Consider the following 17,265-nt stretch of genomic DNA (forward strand, 5'->3'; position numbering starts at 1 on the left):
CAGGTAAGAGGGATAATGTGTTTTTGATTTTGGGGTGATCTGTCCCTTTAATATGCAGCAACAAGAATTCATTCATTGCTTATTAATGCAGTCTGGAGCAGAGGGGGGGAACCAGAGCGTTGTGACAGAAAATCAGTTTTCCCTGCAGTCTTCATCTTGACTGCAAACCGACCCCACCCCACATCCTACAAAGCACAACACACTGCTGTTTAGTTAGTTTCCCACTGACTTCATTCACTGCAGTCCAGATTACAGAGCCATTATATCAGCTCTGAGCCACTGGCTGTTGACTTAACATACAGAGCAAGTAAAAGACATTTAGCTGCACATAAACTCTAAAGACATAAGTTGTAAAAACACTACACTAAAGAGAGCCCTCTTAACACTCCTATAATGGAGGGGCTTTGACTCAGATGTTCTGGTTGACAAATGACGTGGATTTGTGAGAGTCCCCGTGAGTGCACAAGAATATGTGCACAAACAACGGTCTGCATGCCCGGGCCATGTCAGGGTGGAGCTGCACTGGGAGTGACATTAAAGAAGAAAAGGATGATGAGATGTTCACTTCTGGCACAAATCCTCACCGGCCAGGGTGTGTTCAGTCAAATTATGTGAGACATAATAGAGCTATGAGACTTCACCCTAAACAAACGTATTTTATACCTCTGGGTACACACACCTGTAGGATGAACCACAGCAGTGACTATTAAGCTGAAACCGATCTTTTAGAATTAAATCTGGTTTCTTGACCACAATTGTGATTTAACTAATCACGTGCAGCAAACTGAAACTCCCGGCCTGAGGGCCACATCCAGTTATATCACATCCCCCGCGTGTTTGGAGCGGATCTCGCTTCCTTTTTGAAATTTGGTAACTAGACTGCAATTATATAGTGCCTTTATCAAAGCAACGTGGGAGGAAGTATTCTGATATTTTACTTGAGTAAAAGTACTGAAACCGCAGTGTAGAAAAACTCTGTTACAAAGTCCTGCGGTCAGGGTGATATGATACGCTGTAGGAGGGGTAGTGGTGGTGGACTTTCACCCAGGAGCCAAGTGTTCTCTTCCCAAATGCCAAACCAAGATGTTTTTTTTTTTAATCACGCGCTTTTGTTGCTGATGTCACAGTGTTGGTAGCGCGTCCTGGTACGTCAACAGCAGACGTAGACAGATACCTAGCACGTCATATGTGAATGTAAAAGGCCACTGACAAAGCAGTGATATACAGTATGTACAGTACAGGCCAAAAGTTTGGACACACCTTCTCATTCAATGCGTTTTCTTTATTTTCATGACTATTTACATTGTAGATTCTCACTGAAGGCATCAAAACTATGAATGAACACATGTGGAGTTATGTACTTAACAAAAAAAGGTGAAATAACTGAAAACATGTTTTATATTCTAGTTTCTTCAAAATAGCCACCCTTTGCTCTGATTACTGCTTTGCACACTCTTGGCATTCTCTCCATGAGCTTCAAGAGGTAGTCACCTGAAATGGTTTTCCAACAGTCTTGAAGGAGTTCCCAGAGGTGTTTAGCACTTGTTGACCCCTTTGCCTTCACTCTCCGGTCCAGCTCACCCCAAACCATCTCGATTGGGTTCAGGTCCGGTGACTGTGGAGGCCAGGTCATCTGCCGCAGCACTCCATCACTCTCCTTCTTGGTCAAATAGCCCTTACACAGCCTGGAGGTGTGTTTGGGGTCATTGTCCTGTTGAAAAATAAATGATCGTCCAACTAAACGCAAACCGGATGGCATGGCATGTCGCTGCAGGATGCTGTGGTAGCCATGCTGGTTCAGTGTGCCTTCAATTTTGAATAAATCCCCAACAGTGTCACCAGCAAAACACCCCCACACCATCACACCTCCTCCTCCATGCTTCACAGTGGGAACCAGGCATGTGGAATCCATCCGTTCACCTTTTCTGCGTCTCACAAAGACACGGCGGTTGGAACCAAAGATCTCAAATTTGGACTCATCAGACCAAAGCACAGATTTCCACTGGTCTAATGTCCATTCCTTGTGTTTCTTGGCCCAAACAAATCTCTTCTGCTTGTTGCCTCTCCTTAGCAGTGCTTTCCTAGCAGCTATTTGACCATGAAGGCCTGATTCGCGCAGTCTCCTCTTAACAGTTGTTCTAGAGATGGGTCTGCTGCTAGAACTCTGTGTGGCATTCATCTGGTCTCTGATCTGAGCTGCTGTTAACTTGCCATTTCTGAGGCTGGTGACTCGGATGAACTTATCCTCAGAAGCAGAGGTGACTCTTGGTCTTCCTTTCCTGGGTCGGTCCTCATGTGTGCCAGTTTCGTTGTAGCGCTTGATGGTTTGCGACTCCACTTGGGGACACATTTAAAGTTTTTGCAATTTTCCGGACTGACTGACCTTCATTTCTTAAAGTAATGATGGCCACTCGTTTTTCTTTAGTTAGCTGATTGGTTCTTGCCATAATATGAATTTTAACAGTTGTCCAATAGGGCTGTCGGCTGTGTATTAACCTGACTTCTGCACAACACAACTGATGGTCCCAACCCCATTGATAAAGCAAGAAATTCCACTAATTAACCCTGATAAGGCACACCTGTGAAGTGGAAACCATTTCAGGTGACTACCTCTTGAGGCTCATGGAGAGAATGCCAAGAGTGTGCAAAGCAGTAATCAGAGCAAAGGGTGGCTATTTTGAAGAAACTAGAATATAAAACATGTTTTCAGTTATTTCACCTTTTTTTGTTAAGTACATAACTCCACATGTGTTCATTCATAGTTTTGATGCCTTCAGTGAGAATCTACAATGTAAATAGTCATGAAAATAAAGAAAACGCATTGAATGAGAAGGTGTGTCCAAACTTTTGGCCTGTACTGTATGTATGTATAAAAGTTTTTGATATGTAAAGTAGTCACTCTTGAATATGATAGAGTATTCTGGTGGTGATGCTGGGGACTGCCAATGACAGAGTACTTAATGTTTCAGTAACTGAGCTGGGATATGTAAGTATTTTGATGACTGCATAGGAGATTATGTTAATTAGGTCAATAAATGGTAGATATGACACATTATTCCACCGGCCACAATTGTGACCGACCATAAATGATTGATTATTTCAAAGGGTAATAAGTGACGGATGATTTGGATAGTTTTATGTCGAGGAAAAAAATGGGATTAAAAGGGTTAAAGTACCAAAAGTAAAAGTACTCATTATGCAGAACGGTCCATTTTAGAATAATATATACTATTAAATTAATGAATTATGATTATTAATGCGTCAATGTGTTCAAATGTTGCAGCTGGTAAAAGTGAAATTAATTTTAATTTCTCTCTAAAGTGCTGGATGGCTTAGCTATTTGCACATTTAAATTACTGATACAAAATATGAATAAACTAAGTTACTACTAACTACAGCTATTAAATAAATGTAGTGGAATAAAAAGTACAACATCGGCCTCTGAAATGTAGTGGAGTAGAAGTAGCATAAAATGGAAATACTAAGGTACAAGTACAAGTACCTTAAAACTTTGCTTAAGTACAGTATTTAAGTAAATGTACTTAGTTACATCCCATCACTGTATCCAAGTTGTTTTACAGTGTAGTTCTCATTCAGCCATTCATATAATCACAACACTGAGCAGAGCAAGCCGCCATGCAAGGCGCTGACCTTCAGGGTTCAGTGTCTCGCTCAAGAACGGGGGGAAGTGGGATCGAACCGCCAACCCTGTGATTAACGAGTCAGACCCACTCTACCTCCTGAACCACAGCCTAGTAAATTAACTAGTAAATTAATTGTTTTGAGTCATCAAATTTTAATGTTCCAGCCACTCTGATGTGCATATTTGATGGTTTACTTGGGCTTTTAATGATTGTGAACTGAACGTCTTTGAGATTTGGGGCTGCTGATTGGAGGAGCTGTTCTCAAGAAATATAATGTCATGACATTTCTGGAGCAGTATGGAGGTTACAGGGGAGAGGAGGGGGATGAAAGTTGCTCAGCTTCCAATTTATTGGAAGAAAAGGCAACCTGGCACGCAGCCCTCAGGAAATCTGTTTTTTTAAGACCCTCATTAAACAGTATTTCTTCTGTTTTCTTCTGCTTAAATAAAGGAGGTAAACAAAGCTTCGAAGGATGTGGGGATGGAAAAAAGGCCATTGGCAGACTCAGTAAAGAAAGCCCCAAACCATAATTGCTCAAAGTGCGGCCTGCTGGAAAATGGCAGCCTTCTGTAACATTTTTCGCAGCCTGCAAACGTGACATGAAATGCGTGCTTTACATTATAATCATCACGGTCCATTTCAATACTTTCACTTTCAACAGCTTACATTAAATACACTACTCGGCACCGCCCTGAGAAGCGTCTGTCGGGTTAGGGATGACAACTTGTTGAAAGCTGCTGGCTGTAAATCAGCAAGTGTCGCCTTGGAAGTTTCATGAGAATTAATGTTCTGTCAGTTAACGATTTTGGGGAACAACTTTGCAGTCTGATATGTAAGAGACAGAAAAGCCACCAAAAAAAGCTGTATAGCTGAAGAGAAAAGGTTACTTCGTTGGACCAGCTCTATGTGTCTATTTTCCCCTCAATCATAAGTCAGGTCCTTAAATTGGCTCTCAGTCATCAAAACTTTAAGACCCCCCGCCCTAAACTGATAAATAGAATGCAGCATGTGTGATACAAATGTACATTGAAAATTAAGAATACTACAACAAAATTTCTGCATCAATTGCATGTATATATGTACCTTTATTTTGACAGAAAGATGCAATACATACATTTTGTGGACATAAGCAAACCTCTCAGTATCAGAAAACATAAATAACTTGTGAGCCTGTGTATTAAGAGAAGTGTCAATCATTTTGGCAGTGATCACTACATTACAATCCTGTGCTGGCACTAAGATCTTAGATTGAGTCTTTAACATGATAACGTTCTTTGCTGCTGTGATAGCCATAATAAAAACGCAGCCATTGAAGGTTAAAGCACTTCATCTATTAATATTTCCAAGGAGCTCTCAGGAGAGACACATCTGGTCGTCTTTAAGGTCAAGCGTGCAAGAACACCGAGATTTAAGAGCCTGTCAAGACTCTTGCACGCCATGCTCCTGTCTGGCACATGTACGACATCATATACCGCTCAGAGATTTGTGTGTTCGGCAAACCAGCATTTCCTCTGGAGTAACAGGCTTTTGAGATACAGCTGTTATTAAGTCTGTTTGCTGTGTCAGCACATCCAGGCCTTTAGAAAAGCCACAACAGCTTTTTAAACCCAGCAGGTCTGAACAGAAAGGCAAATACATTTGTTAAATTATTGGGTGTAAATAAAGATTAGCTGTGATGATTATGGACTTAGCAGCAGCAACATGTACATGACCTGTCAAACTGTACGTCTCCTGCTTTGCCTCAGGACACAGTTGCTGCAAGGCGCAGCGGTGCCTTTCCAGAATAGTTCACCAACCGAACCCACAGAAACCGTACATTCGCCCAGTGCAGTCAGAGCTCATGGAAGACAGGTGCATTCCTGCACTTTTGAATATGGCACGGTGCCACTGCTCTCAGCTGTATCGATACCCATGAATAATCAAGCACAGCTGCACAACACAGCAGCTCCAGACACAGGCACAGAGAGAAACAAAGGCACGATGAGGCCGAGGTGGGGACACACTCGCGTCATTGTATCACCCAGATTTACCTTTCAGTTAGATCAATACAGTTTTTTTCCTCTCTCTTCTCTTCCTCTTTTGCAGATGCCAAAGTCTTAATGGTCTGAGTCCACAGACAAACATGTTCCTTAAAGGATTAAAGGATTTTTGTCTCATTGTCAACAAATCCCATGAACACACAAAACCCAATAATGCATTAGTCTAGCATTACATCCTACCTACTTTCCTGCCCTGTCTGTGGCACTCAGGCCTGAGCTGCTCCTACTGGAGATGTAAATCCTTACAAACATGTCACAAAAATATATATTCAGATTTAAAAAAGCCTCAGTAATTTACTAAAACAGGAGGGCACTGTAGTTTTTAGCAAACATTACTCAGAAATAGGTAATTAATGCATTTGTTTGGGACTATTTTTAGTTGCGGATTAATACATATTAGGTGCTCTGGTGTGGATTTCCTTAACATTTTGGGCTTGTAATCGTTTATCTTTGTCCTTATCTGTGTTTTATTTTTCTATTTTTTTCCCCAATGTATTTATTTACTTATCTTTAAATTTTGTATTTATAATTATTGTGTAATTATTTATTTTTTAATCTTTTTTTAGCTGGCATATATTCTTCTGTTTCTTTACTTATTTATTCATTTTAACTTAACTATTTACTTATTTATTGACGGATCTAAAATTGCTTTCTATTCTGAGTTTTTATCCTGCCTCTGGTGTTTCGCCACCTACAGTAATGTTGCCTTCTCAGATTGAATGATTCACCCAAAAATGTCAAATGCTCGACTATTTAACAAGAAAAAAAGGCAAATATTTATAGAAAGCCACAAAAAAATTACATTTTGTGTTGCAGAAATGTTGTTTTTTTATTTGTTTTTTTTTTTTTTTTACAAAGGTTTATTTGTAGCCTGGTTCCAGACCATAGACCCTGCCCACTCAACTGAGTAGGCTTGCATCTCTGGTCTGGCATACTTCAATGAATTTGCGATTTTTCTCGTCCAAACGACGGACGGACCAATGAACGCCGGGGGTCTAGCGATTAGCCAATCAGCGCCACGCTGATGTCAAGCTGTACGCTGGTGGGTAACTGGTGAGGATAGCAACAATGGCGACCGCTACAGATCCTACAGACCACATTAACGATGCTATCGAGGTATTTCGCCGCTACTCGCGTTAATGGAGGACCAAATTATGGAAGCTGCTAAACTCGATTTAACGGTGATGCAGCTGGGCGTGCACGACGACGGAGAGATTTTAAACGGGCAATGCTCGCTTGTTTTCGGCACCCCCGAGGCATGGATACTAATGACGTCACAATCTGGGTGAGTCGTTGATCTCTACTGATTGGTTGGGGAAAAAATCAAATTCCCTCCCCCTTGTAAATCACCTTCAATGGAAGCCATGTCAGACTGAAGGTTCTGGGAGCTTCAGTCTGACACTCAGGCTAGTTTATTTGCACAAAACAGGAAAACAGAAATAATACAACAAAGGAAGAACAAGTTGTGCAGGCCAGATTTAAGAAACCCAGAGGGGCTTAAAAGGAATTTCAGGCAGTAGGCATTGTGAATCAAGCAAAAACATAAAATGGATTAAATACATAATCTCCTGAATTATTAATAATCTCAGGACCCTTCAGATTTACCTTTTGACCCCTTCGGGCGTCCTGACCCCTTGGTCTCGATAAAGCAGCAGGACGTGTATGTGGTATTGACTCAAAATAAATTACTGCACCCATGTTATTGGACAACAATGGAGGTCTATGGCACAGAGGAATAAGATACATCCTTAAAGGGGCAGTTCACCCTAAAATCAAAAACACATATTTTCCCTCTCACCTGTAGCACTGTCTATCAGTCTAGATTGTTTTGGTGTGAGTTGCTGAGTGATGGAGATATCGGCCTTAGAGATGTCTGCCTTCTCTCCAATATAATGGAACTAGATGGCACTCGACATGTGGTGCTTAAAGCGCCAAAAACCTACATTTGAAAAACTCAACTCTTTCCAGAAATCATGACCTGGTTACTCAAGATAATCCACAGACCTTGTTGTGAGCAGTTTCATGTAGGAACTATTTTCTTTCTACCGAACTACACCCACCAACTGTGTCACCGCACAGAAGGAAGTGCGTCTACTGCTAGCTCACCTAGCACCACTGAGCTAGCTAACGTTACAGCTTAGCTGAAGAGGACAACATTAATGTTTACATCTCCCACTGCCAGCAGCACGAGCCTCTTACCCATGAGTCCGTCATGCCTGCTCACAACAAGGTCTGCGGATTAACTTGAGTAACCGGGTCATGGTTTCTAGAAGGAGACGTTGCTGTTGAGTTTTTCAAATAAGCATTTTTGGCGCTTTGAGCACCACAAGCTGAGTGACATCTAGTTCTGTTATATACGAGAGAAGGCAGACATCTCTAAGGCCGATATTTCCAACACTCAGCAACTCTAACACAAACAATCTAAATTGATAAACAGCTCTATAGATTAATTTTAGACTGAACTGTCCCTTTAAATGTTTCCACTGAGGACAGGCAAGGCTTGTAATAGTGAAGGTCTCTACAAATGAAGACTTTGCCTCAGCAGTAAAGATGACCTATAGTAGTACTAGAGTCTGCACATTCAAAAGCTTGTTGTGAGCTTAAGCGGAGCGCACCACACGTACAGGAAGACTGAGTAAGAGAGAAACAATATAGGCTCTAATCTGGAGCTCAATGGTCTTAGTGAACTGAGCTCTCTCTCAGTATCTCAGCAGCAGGGAGTCTTCCACTTCGAGAGGCCCCAGTTCAGTGCGGCGGCTGCATGCCAGGATATGGTGCAGGGCTGGCTGGAGGTTGGAGCCTCAGTGCTAGGTGACGGCTTAGAGAAAATCCCTCTCCTGAATAGACGGCCTGGATTAAACGCAGGGGCAGGTCAACACCAGACAGACAGAGACGGTACGAAGAGCTCATCAGTGCAGCACGTTTGCTCTTCGTGGGGAAATATGATATTGGAAACACAATGCAGCCCTCAGCTTTGCGATCACAGCCCACCTCACCCTGTAATTAGTCAGTTCTTTAGTACCAACGACTCCAAATCCTACTTTCAGAAGAGATGCTCAGCTCTGCCTTTCACCTCTTTTAAAGCAGGAAGAGAGATCAAAGCCTCAGAAAAGCGTCTTCAGTGAATTCTCATTGCATTGATCCACGCACAGCTAAATTCAGTGGTGCGTGAATTATTCATGCAGGAAGAACATGCCCAGGAGGGCCAGAGGCTGTTCGGGTTCACTATACGTTCTGTAGCGCCCACATTGTCATCCAGCAGGACAGTTGTTTGGCCTCCATTCACTGATGGAATAAACAACCAATTAGGAGAGGCCTCAGCGCTGATCTCTGGTTCAGCCCCCAACTGGGGCAGAGAGCTTACACAGCTGATGTGTCCTTTAGCACTAAAGTGTGTTTAAAACACTGCATTGCACCTTAAAATGGTATAATAATGTAAATTATGCTGCTCTCTGCATCTCTGTCTTTCTGCCTGTGCAATCATCCCGACAGCTGCCTCCCACATCACCCCTCTTCCGCAGAAACACATGTAAACTATCAGCTGTGTGCTGTGTTCTTTGGAATAAGCAAAGAACTCCTCTTATCTTTATTCATGCAGCTCTGTGAAAACATATTAGCACAAGCATAACTGCTGTCTGTAGTCTGAGTAGCAATCTGCATAAAAGATACAGCCGCGTGCGATATCTCTGCACCAGCAGTATAACATGTAAATACTAAACAAATATACCCTACAGGTTGCCATCACAGCCAAACAGACAGTTTCTATTCTTAGTTAACATACAGTTTGTTGCTGACTGTCAAATATGTCCGTCAGCCACTTAAGCACTATCGCATGCTGGTGGCAATTACTGGCAGAGACTCACTGACCCCCTGGTGATACATTTCACAGTGATGCAAGACAGCGGGATAAACGCAGTGTGGATGAGCGCACTGGCGCTGACCTTACCCATCCTCCTCTGCTCGCTCGTTTGTCAGCGTGAGAGGTGTGTAACCCCACAGTCCAGGCGCTGAGTGGACGCTCATGTAAACTAGCTGGCGGTCTGATTTATGAAGCCTGTGTCTGGACAGTTTGTTGTGTATGTGCTGTATGTTGCAGACAGAGAGAGGGACTGTGTGTGTGATCAAACACATTTCACATTTGATGGTGAAAAATAAAACTTAGTTAAGAATGTGGACTTAATCGGTTAAAGAGCTTCCAGTCGCTGTGAAAGAACAAGATTGTTCTCTACCAAAAGGATGTTGTATAATCGAGAGCTGATTGAGGTCAATGAAGGGTTTTTGGAGAAATGAACGACCGCACTAAGAAATATACCTGTAGATGGTTGCAGAAATATCCGAATGTTAACAAGCAGCACACTTATTTCTACTGTTTTACAAACATACAAGTCAATCTCAACTAGGGTTGCAGCAGTATACCTGTTTGAAGAACACCGTGATATTAAAATTGTGTGTACATTTGCTTATCTATGACAGAATCTTAACTTTATTTTAGTTATTTTCAAAAGGGAGACTTCTTACACAGACTTCCATTAAAAAAAAAAGGTTTCAAGTAGGGTTGCAGTGGTCGATCTCAATTTTATTTTACTTATTACACACACTTTCATTTAAAAAATGGTTTCAATTTCAGTTACAGTAATAAAAAGTTTGTGTAACAAAATCTAACTCCAATGTTTTCAGTCCTTGAAGGGTCATTTTGACTTATAATAATAATAATAATTCTGTAATATCGTGATATCATGATACTGTGAAACTGCGATATTTTCTGAGACGGTTATCGTTCCGTGAAAATCTCATATGCAACCCTAATCTCGATCTGTGTCTTTGTCTATCTGACAAAACTGCCCTTTTCCACTTAAGTACAATTTCAGAGGCTACAAAAAAACATTGTAACCCTATGAAAAATTCATATGAAACAATAAATGAAAAATTAAACCAACTCATCTAATAAAAGTACTCAAATCTGATTTTGTAATATTAGTCTGAAGATCTAAGTTGAAGGAAACTTCACCCACAAAATGTCCATTTGTAAATCAGTTAGTCATCAGTATCCGTGTTTCCTGGAATTTGTGAAGAAACTTTGTTTTTCTCACACGCCTTCATGGAAAATGGCAAACATATGATTCAGTGATTGATCAGGGACCATGTTAACAACAAAACTCTATCAAAACATCCATTTAGAAACTCTCACACAACTCATGCAGTATAATCAGTTTTATTTATATAGTCGTGTGCGCTGTACTTCTGAAACACATGCATTTTCACTAAAAAACCTTAGTATTTAAAACTGAAAGTGAAATTTATCTATGCGCTCTTCAAATCCAGACTCCAATACTAAGGTTTTCTAAGAAGTACTGACCATATGACTGGTTAAATGAAACTGCAGATGTTTTGATATAGTTTTGCTGTTGTCACGAAATCAATGTCATGCCATTTTCTGTGGTTGCATGTAAAGGAAACAAAGTTTTACTCACAATTTCAAGGTAACACAGCATGACTGATATGCTCGGTAAAACGGTCATTTTGTGGGTGAAGCATTTCCAGAAATGACTTTTTTATGTTGCTCTGGATAAAACTTACATGCAAATGTTTTGAAAGCAAATGTGTCTAATTAAAGATAAACATAATCACTCCTCACACTTAAAAGTTTTGTAGAAATTTGTCTTTTATAGTCCCAGTCATTTTATATTGATTTCTCATGCAAATTAAAATGGTTGTAAAGTTTATTTTTCTGTCTCTTAGACCGCAAAGGCTATTAAAGGTTTCCATGAACACTATTTAGTGTTCACGTTTAAACAGGGATGCAAGTGGTTTTAAATGTTCAAAGCAATTTACACTGTCAGATACTGTGGCTATAACAGAATGCTTAATGTCTGTACGCAGGTTTATGCTCGTTTACACCGAATATGTGCTTTGCTTCTACTTTAATGCTGCTTAAGGGCATATTTAAGGGGGACATGGGGGTTTAAGTGGTTAAATACTTCAAATTTATTAGTTCATCTTGCACTTATTTATTGTCCTGAGAAATATATTTTTGGTTATATTTCATGTATTCAAGCGGCCTCTGAACTTCATAAATGACTGTTACAAACAACAGCGAAGACAAATCACACTGTTCTGCCTCAGGCTCAGAAAATAGAGTCCAGATCAGAAAGAGGCGAACTGAAAAATGACAGCAAGCAAACAAGCGAGTGCTTCGTGGCATGAACGCAAGTGACCAAATCAGAAGCGGACCTGGTGGCCATCCATCTCCTCGTGTGCGTCCACACTGGTAAAGCTTTAATAAATCACAGGGGCAGTGTGGGAGCATGGGAGGGGGGCTCCATCGGGACAGAGGATGCCTTACAAAGCAGTCTGTATGACACAGAGCGGAGGGGTGGAGGGGCTTCAGAGGGGTGGAGTGAAGGACGAAGGAATGGCCGAACACAAAGAGCACAGAAGAGAAAAGGCATGGCAGGATGGGGCTCGGGGACTGAATGCTGAAACGTGACTGTAGTAAAGAGGATTTAGACTGGGAGACGGGGAGAAAACAACTGGGAGGTGAACTCAGCAGTGATGTAATTATTGAGCTCAGAGCGGAGAACGAATGTGAGAGGCAGGGAAAGAGATTGATTACCATGATTACTGGGCAATAAAAGAGGCTAGAAATGTGTCTTGTTCCTCACTTGTATAAACGTTAAAAGAATGTAAAGAACATGTTTGACACTCTGGTACTTCAGTGTGTTATTAGAGAAAAATAAAAACACATGTAACACCTTGAATACCTTTACTAATGTAGAAATAATGACTGAAACATATAGGAAACAAACAACTCAACAGCCAGTGTTTGGAGGTCTCATGAGTGAATGAGCAAAGTGCATTAGCTTTATAAATTTTGCTAGCTAAAACTCTAATTAAAATGCAACTGAGAGGGCTGTTTCAATAGCCTTATAAAGTCAAGAGCTCCCACTTTAGCCAGAGGCAATCCAAAATTTTGGACTTGAGCTGCAGCAGTTTTTAATTTGGCTGCCGTCCCAGTCACTGCCGTCCATCTTCCCAGACAGAAATGCACAAAAAAAAAGGATATGGTGGTGTTACCGAGAATGACTGGACAGGATATCCAGTTTCCCAGAGGAGTAGGAGAGCACGCGCATTCTGTGTCACTGAGTCAGTGCACTCACAGGGAAGTCGGCGTTCGTCATAGCCGACCTCACCGAGCAGACAGAGGCCTGTAAAAATGCCTCTCTGCTTAAATCATGGCAGCAAACAGAAGCAGGCGGTTGCTTGGCATGTCTCCCCTCCAGTAGCCAGCCAAGCAGGCCAGCAGTGACGTGGGTCAGCCGGGGGCGCTGCAGTGAGTCCTCAAGGAAACACAATTAATGTGTCTGAGGAAGAACAATTGGTGGAGACTGATCCATGCGAAGGAATTTCCTCAGAGCAGTGTGAGAAACAGGATCAGATCAATTCACGATAAACTGCTTTGTGAGATGCTGAGCTCAGCTCTGATATCCTTCATGTGAAATATTACCTCAAGTACCATATCTCTGTCACTGTGATGTCTGTCATCTCTCCGCTATACTGTCCAGATGAGTGACCGTGACATTGGCAAACCACATGGGAAGCAAAAGTCACACTGACTTCTAGGGGTCTAAGAAAACATTGATACACTTGAGTATGTCCGATACTGTATAGATCCTCAAATACACTGTATTGATTTTTAATTAATGGTTTACATACAAAGATTTGAGGCAGAGGTTCATATTCCATCTTCAGCTATTTGACACTTCCACTCCAACGTAACAAGATATCGCTAGCATAAACCATAGACTAACATAATGGATGTAGCTGCCATGACGTCATCCGTTGGTTTTTGGAGCCAGAAATGACCAAATTTGGACGAAATGTTAGAGCTGAGAAGGAGCAAGGGTTGGATCTGATTCATAGACTGTCACAAAGTGGTCTGCCCTTAATTATGCGTAACTTTAAGCCTTAATAAAACATAAAAGGGTGAGTTATATAAAAATTCACCCCCTGTACAGTTGTCAGGAGTGTCGAATTTAGCTATAGAGACCAAAGCTATTTTTTGTACCAGGAGGTAAACATGTTTATTTCAGCTGTAAAGCTGGGCATTTTAACTTGAATGCTTGCTGGAGCCAGCCTCTAGTGGCCATTCAAAGAACTGCAGTTTCTGGCACTTCCTTGACTTCGTATTTTAGCCCCGGAGGTTGCTGCTTTATGCAAACGCAAACAAACAAAAGCCTTTCAAAATGGCAGAAATATAAAGGGAGCACCACTAGCTAGAGTATACAACAGCGCCACATATTGTCGTGCTTATAGCATCGCCATATATCGCAATATATTGTAAGGTATCATACTGCTAGATTCTTGCCCAGACATGATCCGACTGGAGTCACGCAGCGATGGGTAGATGAAACCAGCTTAGATCTCCTGACCAGCTCAGATATCATCTCTAAAAGTTGATCAATGCTACAACCTTTTGAGTAATTACTAGTCTGATATATATAATGTCTGAAATGTGAAAAAAAGTCCTATAGCCCAAGGTGACATCTTCAAATGTCTTGTTTCGTCCGATCAACAGTCCAACACTCTAAGATACTCAGAGAAATGCCTTAATTCATCACACTGGTGAACATTCTGTTCTAAAAAGTGAGTTAAACAGCTCATTGATTATCAGAAATGTTGCTGGTAACTTAGTTGGTTCTCTCAGCTCTAATGTAAACAATCTAATGTGCTAGAAATGAGCCTATCTTTAAGAGCAATATTGATTATGTGTCTTGATTTAATTTATCGCCACATTAGAAGAACTTCTCGGCTCATAGAGTGCTGCAACCGCACGGAATGAGTCAACCCTCAAACTTCTGGCATATGAGTGACTGCAGTAGTAGGCTTAAGGGTAAATCACTGGAATATTCCTGTAAATGTACCACAGGGACTGAGTGCGTCCAAGATAGTCTGGTATGCGGTGACATTTGTGCTTGTTTTCAGTTCTGCGAGGCTAGTGTAAGGACAGGGATACGAGGGGCCCAAAAGGGAAAAGGGGCCCATGACAACATTGTCAGGGCCTTTCATCCCTTATTGCTACTCCCCTGCACGTGACTGGTATATGGTCAGATATATTAGGATGTAACCACGGGTAAAGACTGACACTGATTGCCAGCTTTATGCAGCGCATACATCAACATGCACACTAACATCTGTCTGTACTCACTTCCTCCTGTACTCGTCCCTCTCCCGCTTGACTTTGGCCAACACGTTATACAGAGCCCTCAGTTCTGGGGTGATGGTGTCTATTTGGACCCCAACTCCGTCTGGATGCGTCCACGTCACCCCGGGCCCGTGCACGGTCTCAAAACGCTCCCCTTGCCTCCGGATGTGGGTGAAACTCCAGATGGTGCCCGGCAGTCTCGAATCGGGACCGTCCGTCTGCACCGCAACTTCCCGGGCGTAAAGGTGCCGGTACTGCGATTTGAGCAGAGCCTGCTGCAGCTGGCTCTCCAGTAGTTTGTTTCTCCTCTCAAGTTCGTGGACTTTGGCAAGGAAGCAGCGGAAGCGCAGGTTGAGGGTTTTCAGCACATGGATGTTGGAGCCCAGGTCATTTCGCAGGGCGCTGGTCACCGCGCCCGACCCGGCGGGGACGTTGCAGACCGCCCCGGGTGGAGTGTCGGAGAAAAACAGCGAGTTCATGTTGGTAAACAACAACAATAACAACCCGGTAATCCAATTATGGCTCTGTCTGATTTGTATACAACAACAACAATAACAACAAATGTTTTTTTTTTTATCTCTGCATATTCCTCCAGAAGCCCGCTCCCCCAGGACGAGTTTCTCCTTAAAATGCAGATGCTGACAGTGACTGTGAAGCAGGAGATGGGGTGATCATCACTGTCCCCGCTGCACCCCGAGATCTGGACCCTTGCAGCAGGAAAATCACAAACCCAGAAAGTCCTTTAGGAGGCACCGAGGGCATTATCTTGTGAAGGAGCGAGGGGTTTGACGCAGACCGCAATAAGCACCAGCAGCAGCAGCAGCAGCAGCGCAGGCAGCAGCAGCACTTCCCGTCACCCTCATCTCTGTGTTTGCCTTTGCTTTGTCAGGAGCTGCTGATGCTGAGCGGGTTCATATAGCCGAGATGGTCCACCTTCTTTCTTTGTCATTCCCCGTTCAGTTCACTGTGGCTCTATCCGGTCTCCATGTGGTGCGGTGGGATGGCAGGATGCAGGACCGCAGAGCCCGGCCTCTCCGTGGTGTGCGCGGATCATGTTGCAAAGTGCTAAACTCGGCACTATCACCCACATCAGCCCCTCCTACCTCCCTCCCCCTTTTTCTTTCTCTGACAGCATGGAGAGGATCACATCCTGGCTGAGGGCATAAACATAATAAGCCTTATTAATAGGATGAAGTAGACTCTAACAACAATGCGTTTTCAATTCATGTGGTCTTTACGCATATAATTAAATAATCATAATAAGGTTTTAACTTGTTACAGACCAACGGTTTATTGCTGAATCACTGACAAACTTCTACCACAATACTAATACAACATTTATGAGGAGACTCACTATTTTTTAATGTATTCTGCTCCCTTTCCACTTTCAAATCCTGTTTGAAAACACACCGTTTCAAGCTGGCATTCTAATTTAATGGTGACACACATATTGATGATGGTGATTTTTACCTAATATTTATAATTATGATTTTTTTCTGGTCATTTTATTAACTTTTATTGTATATCACTGAATTGTTTGTTTTTATGATCTATGGATACATTGCTACTTGTTTTTTTTTTTTACTGTGTCTTGTAAGGTGTCCTTGAGTGTCCTGAAAGGTGCCTATAAATAAAAATGCATCATTATTATTATGTGACTATGTAGGGTATAATGAATTCATATAAATATATATATATGTGTGTGTGTGTGTGTGTGTGTGTGTGTGTGTGTGTATTCTAGGTCTACTGTGTGTTGTTTTTACTGCAAAGACATTTTTTTTCTGATGCTCATATTAATATATTATAGCCTATATTTCATATACATCAATATAAATAAGCACATATATTGTTACTAAGCAATAGTGGGCAATTTTCTGGCGTTTCTCTGCACCCTGGTAGTTACCAGCTACACTCCTCCAAGTGGTTGCTTTTTAATGTACCCCAGGTTTTAACCAGATGCACCATGAACATGGAGCAATCTTCAATACTTATATCCATTGAATTTAAGGGCATCATAAAGGATGTGGTGACAGAGGCCACAATGTTTGAATAGTTGTTGTTTAATTGTGTATTTTTGTATCATATGTTGTATTTGTTGCATTTTAATGTGTTGATTGCATTTTAATGTGTATTGATTGGCTGCTACCTCGGTCAGGTCCATCTTGTAAAAGAGATTTCAATCTCAATGGGACTCCCTGTCTAAATAAAGGTTAGATAAATAACTGCATACATCTATATACATGTAAAGGCCTACTTTATGTCACTAAAGCACATAAATGTTTGCTGGGGTACTGTACTGTCTATCTTTTTTAAAATTTCAATATATTGTACAGTTGTTCTATGTATTCATTACTTTCATCTAGGCCTATTGCATTTTGAT

The 17,265-nt window shown here is 41.7% G+C and overlaps 1 protein-coding gene across 1 annotated transcript in view; it reads right to left on the reverse strand.

Annotated features, from left to right (window-relative positions):
* iffo2b (intermediate filament family orphan 2b) overlaps positions 1 to 16,217 on the reverse strand; it is a 46,054-nt gene extending 29,837 nt beyond the window's left edge. Inside the window, exon 1 of the mRNA XM_049583124.1 lies at positions 14,889 to 16,217. Within this exon, the coding sequence (XP_049439081.1) occupies positions 14,889 to 15,364 (476 nt within the window). The 5' untranslated portion in view covers positions 15,365 to 16,217. The remainder of the gene's footprint in view (positions 1 to 14,888) is intronic.
* Positions 16,218 to 17,265: the final 1,048 nt, after the last annotated feature.

This window comes from Epinephelus fuscoguttatus, linkage group LG1 (genome assembly GCF_011397635.1).
Source record: "Epinephelus fuscoguttatus linkage group LG1, E.fuscoguttatus.final_Chr_v1".
Classification (NCBI taxonomy): Eukaryota; Metazoa; Chordata; class Actinopteri; order Perciformes; family Serranidae; genus Epinephelus; species Epinephelus fuscoguttatus.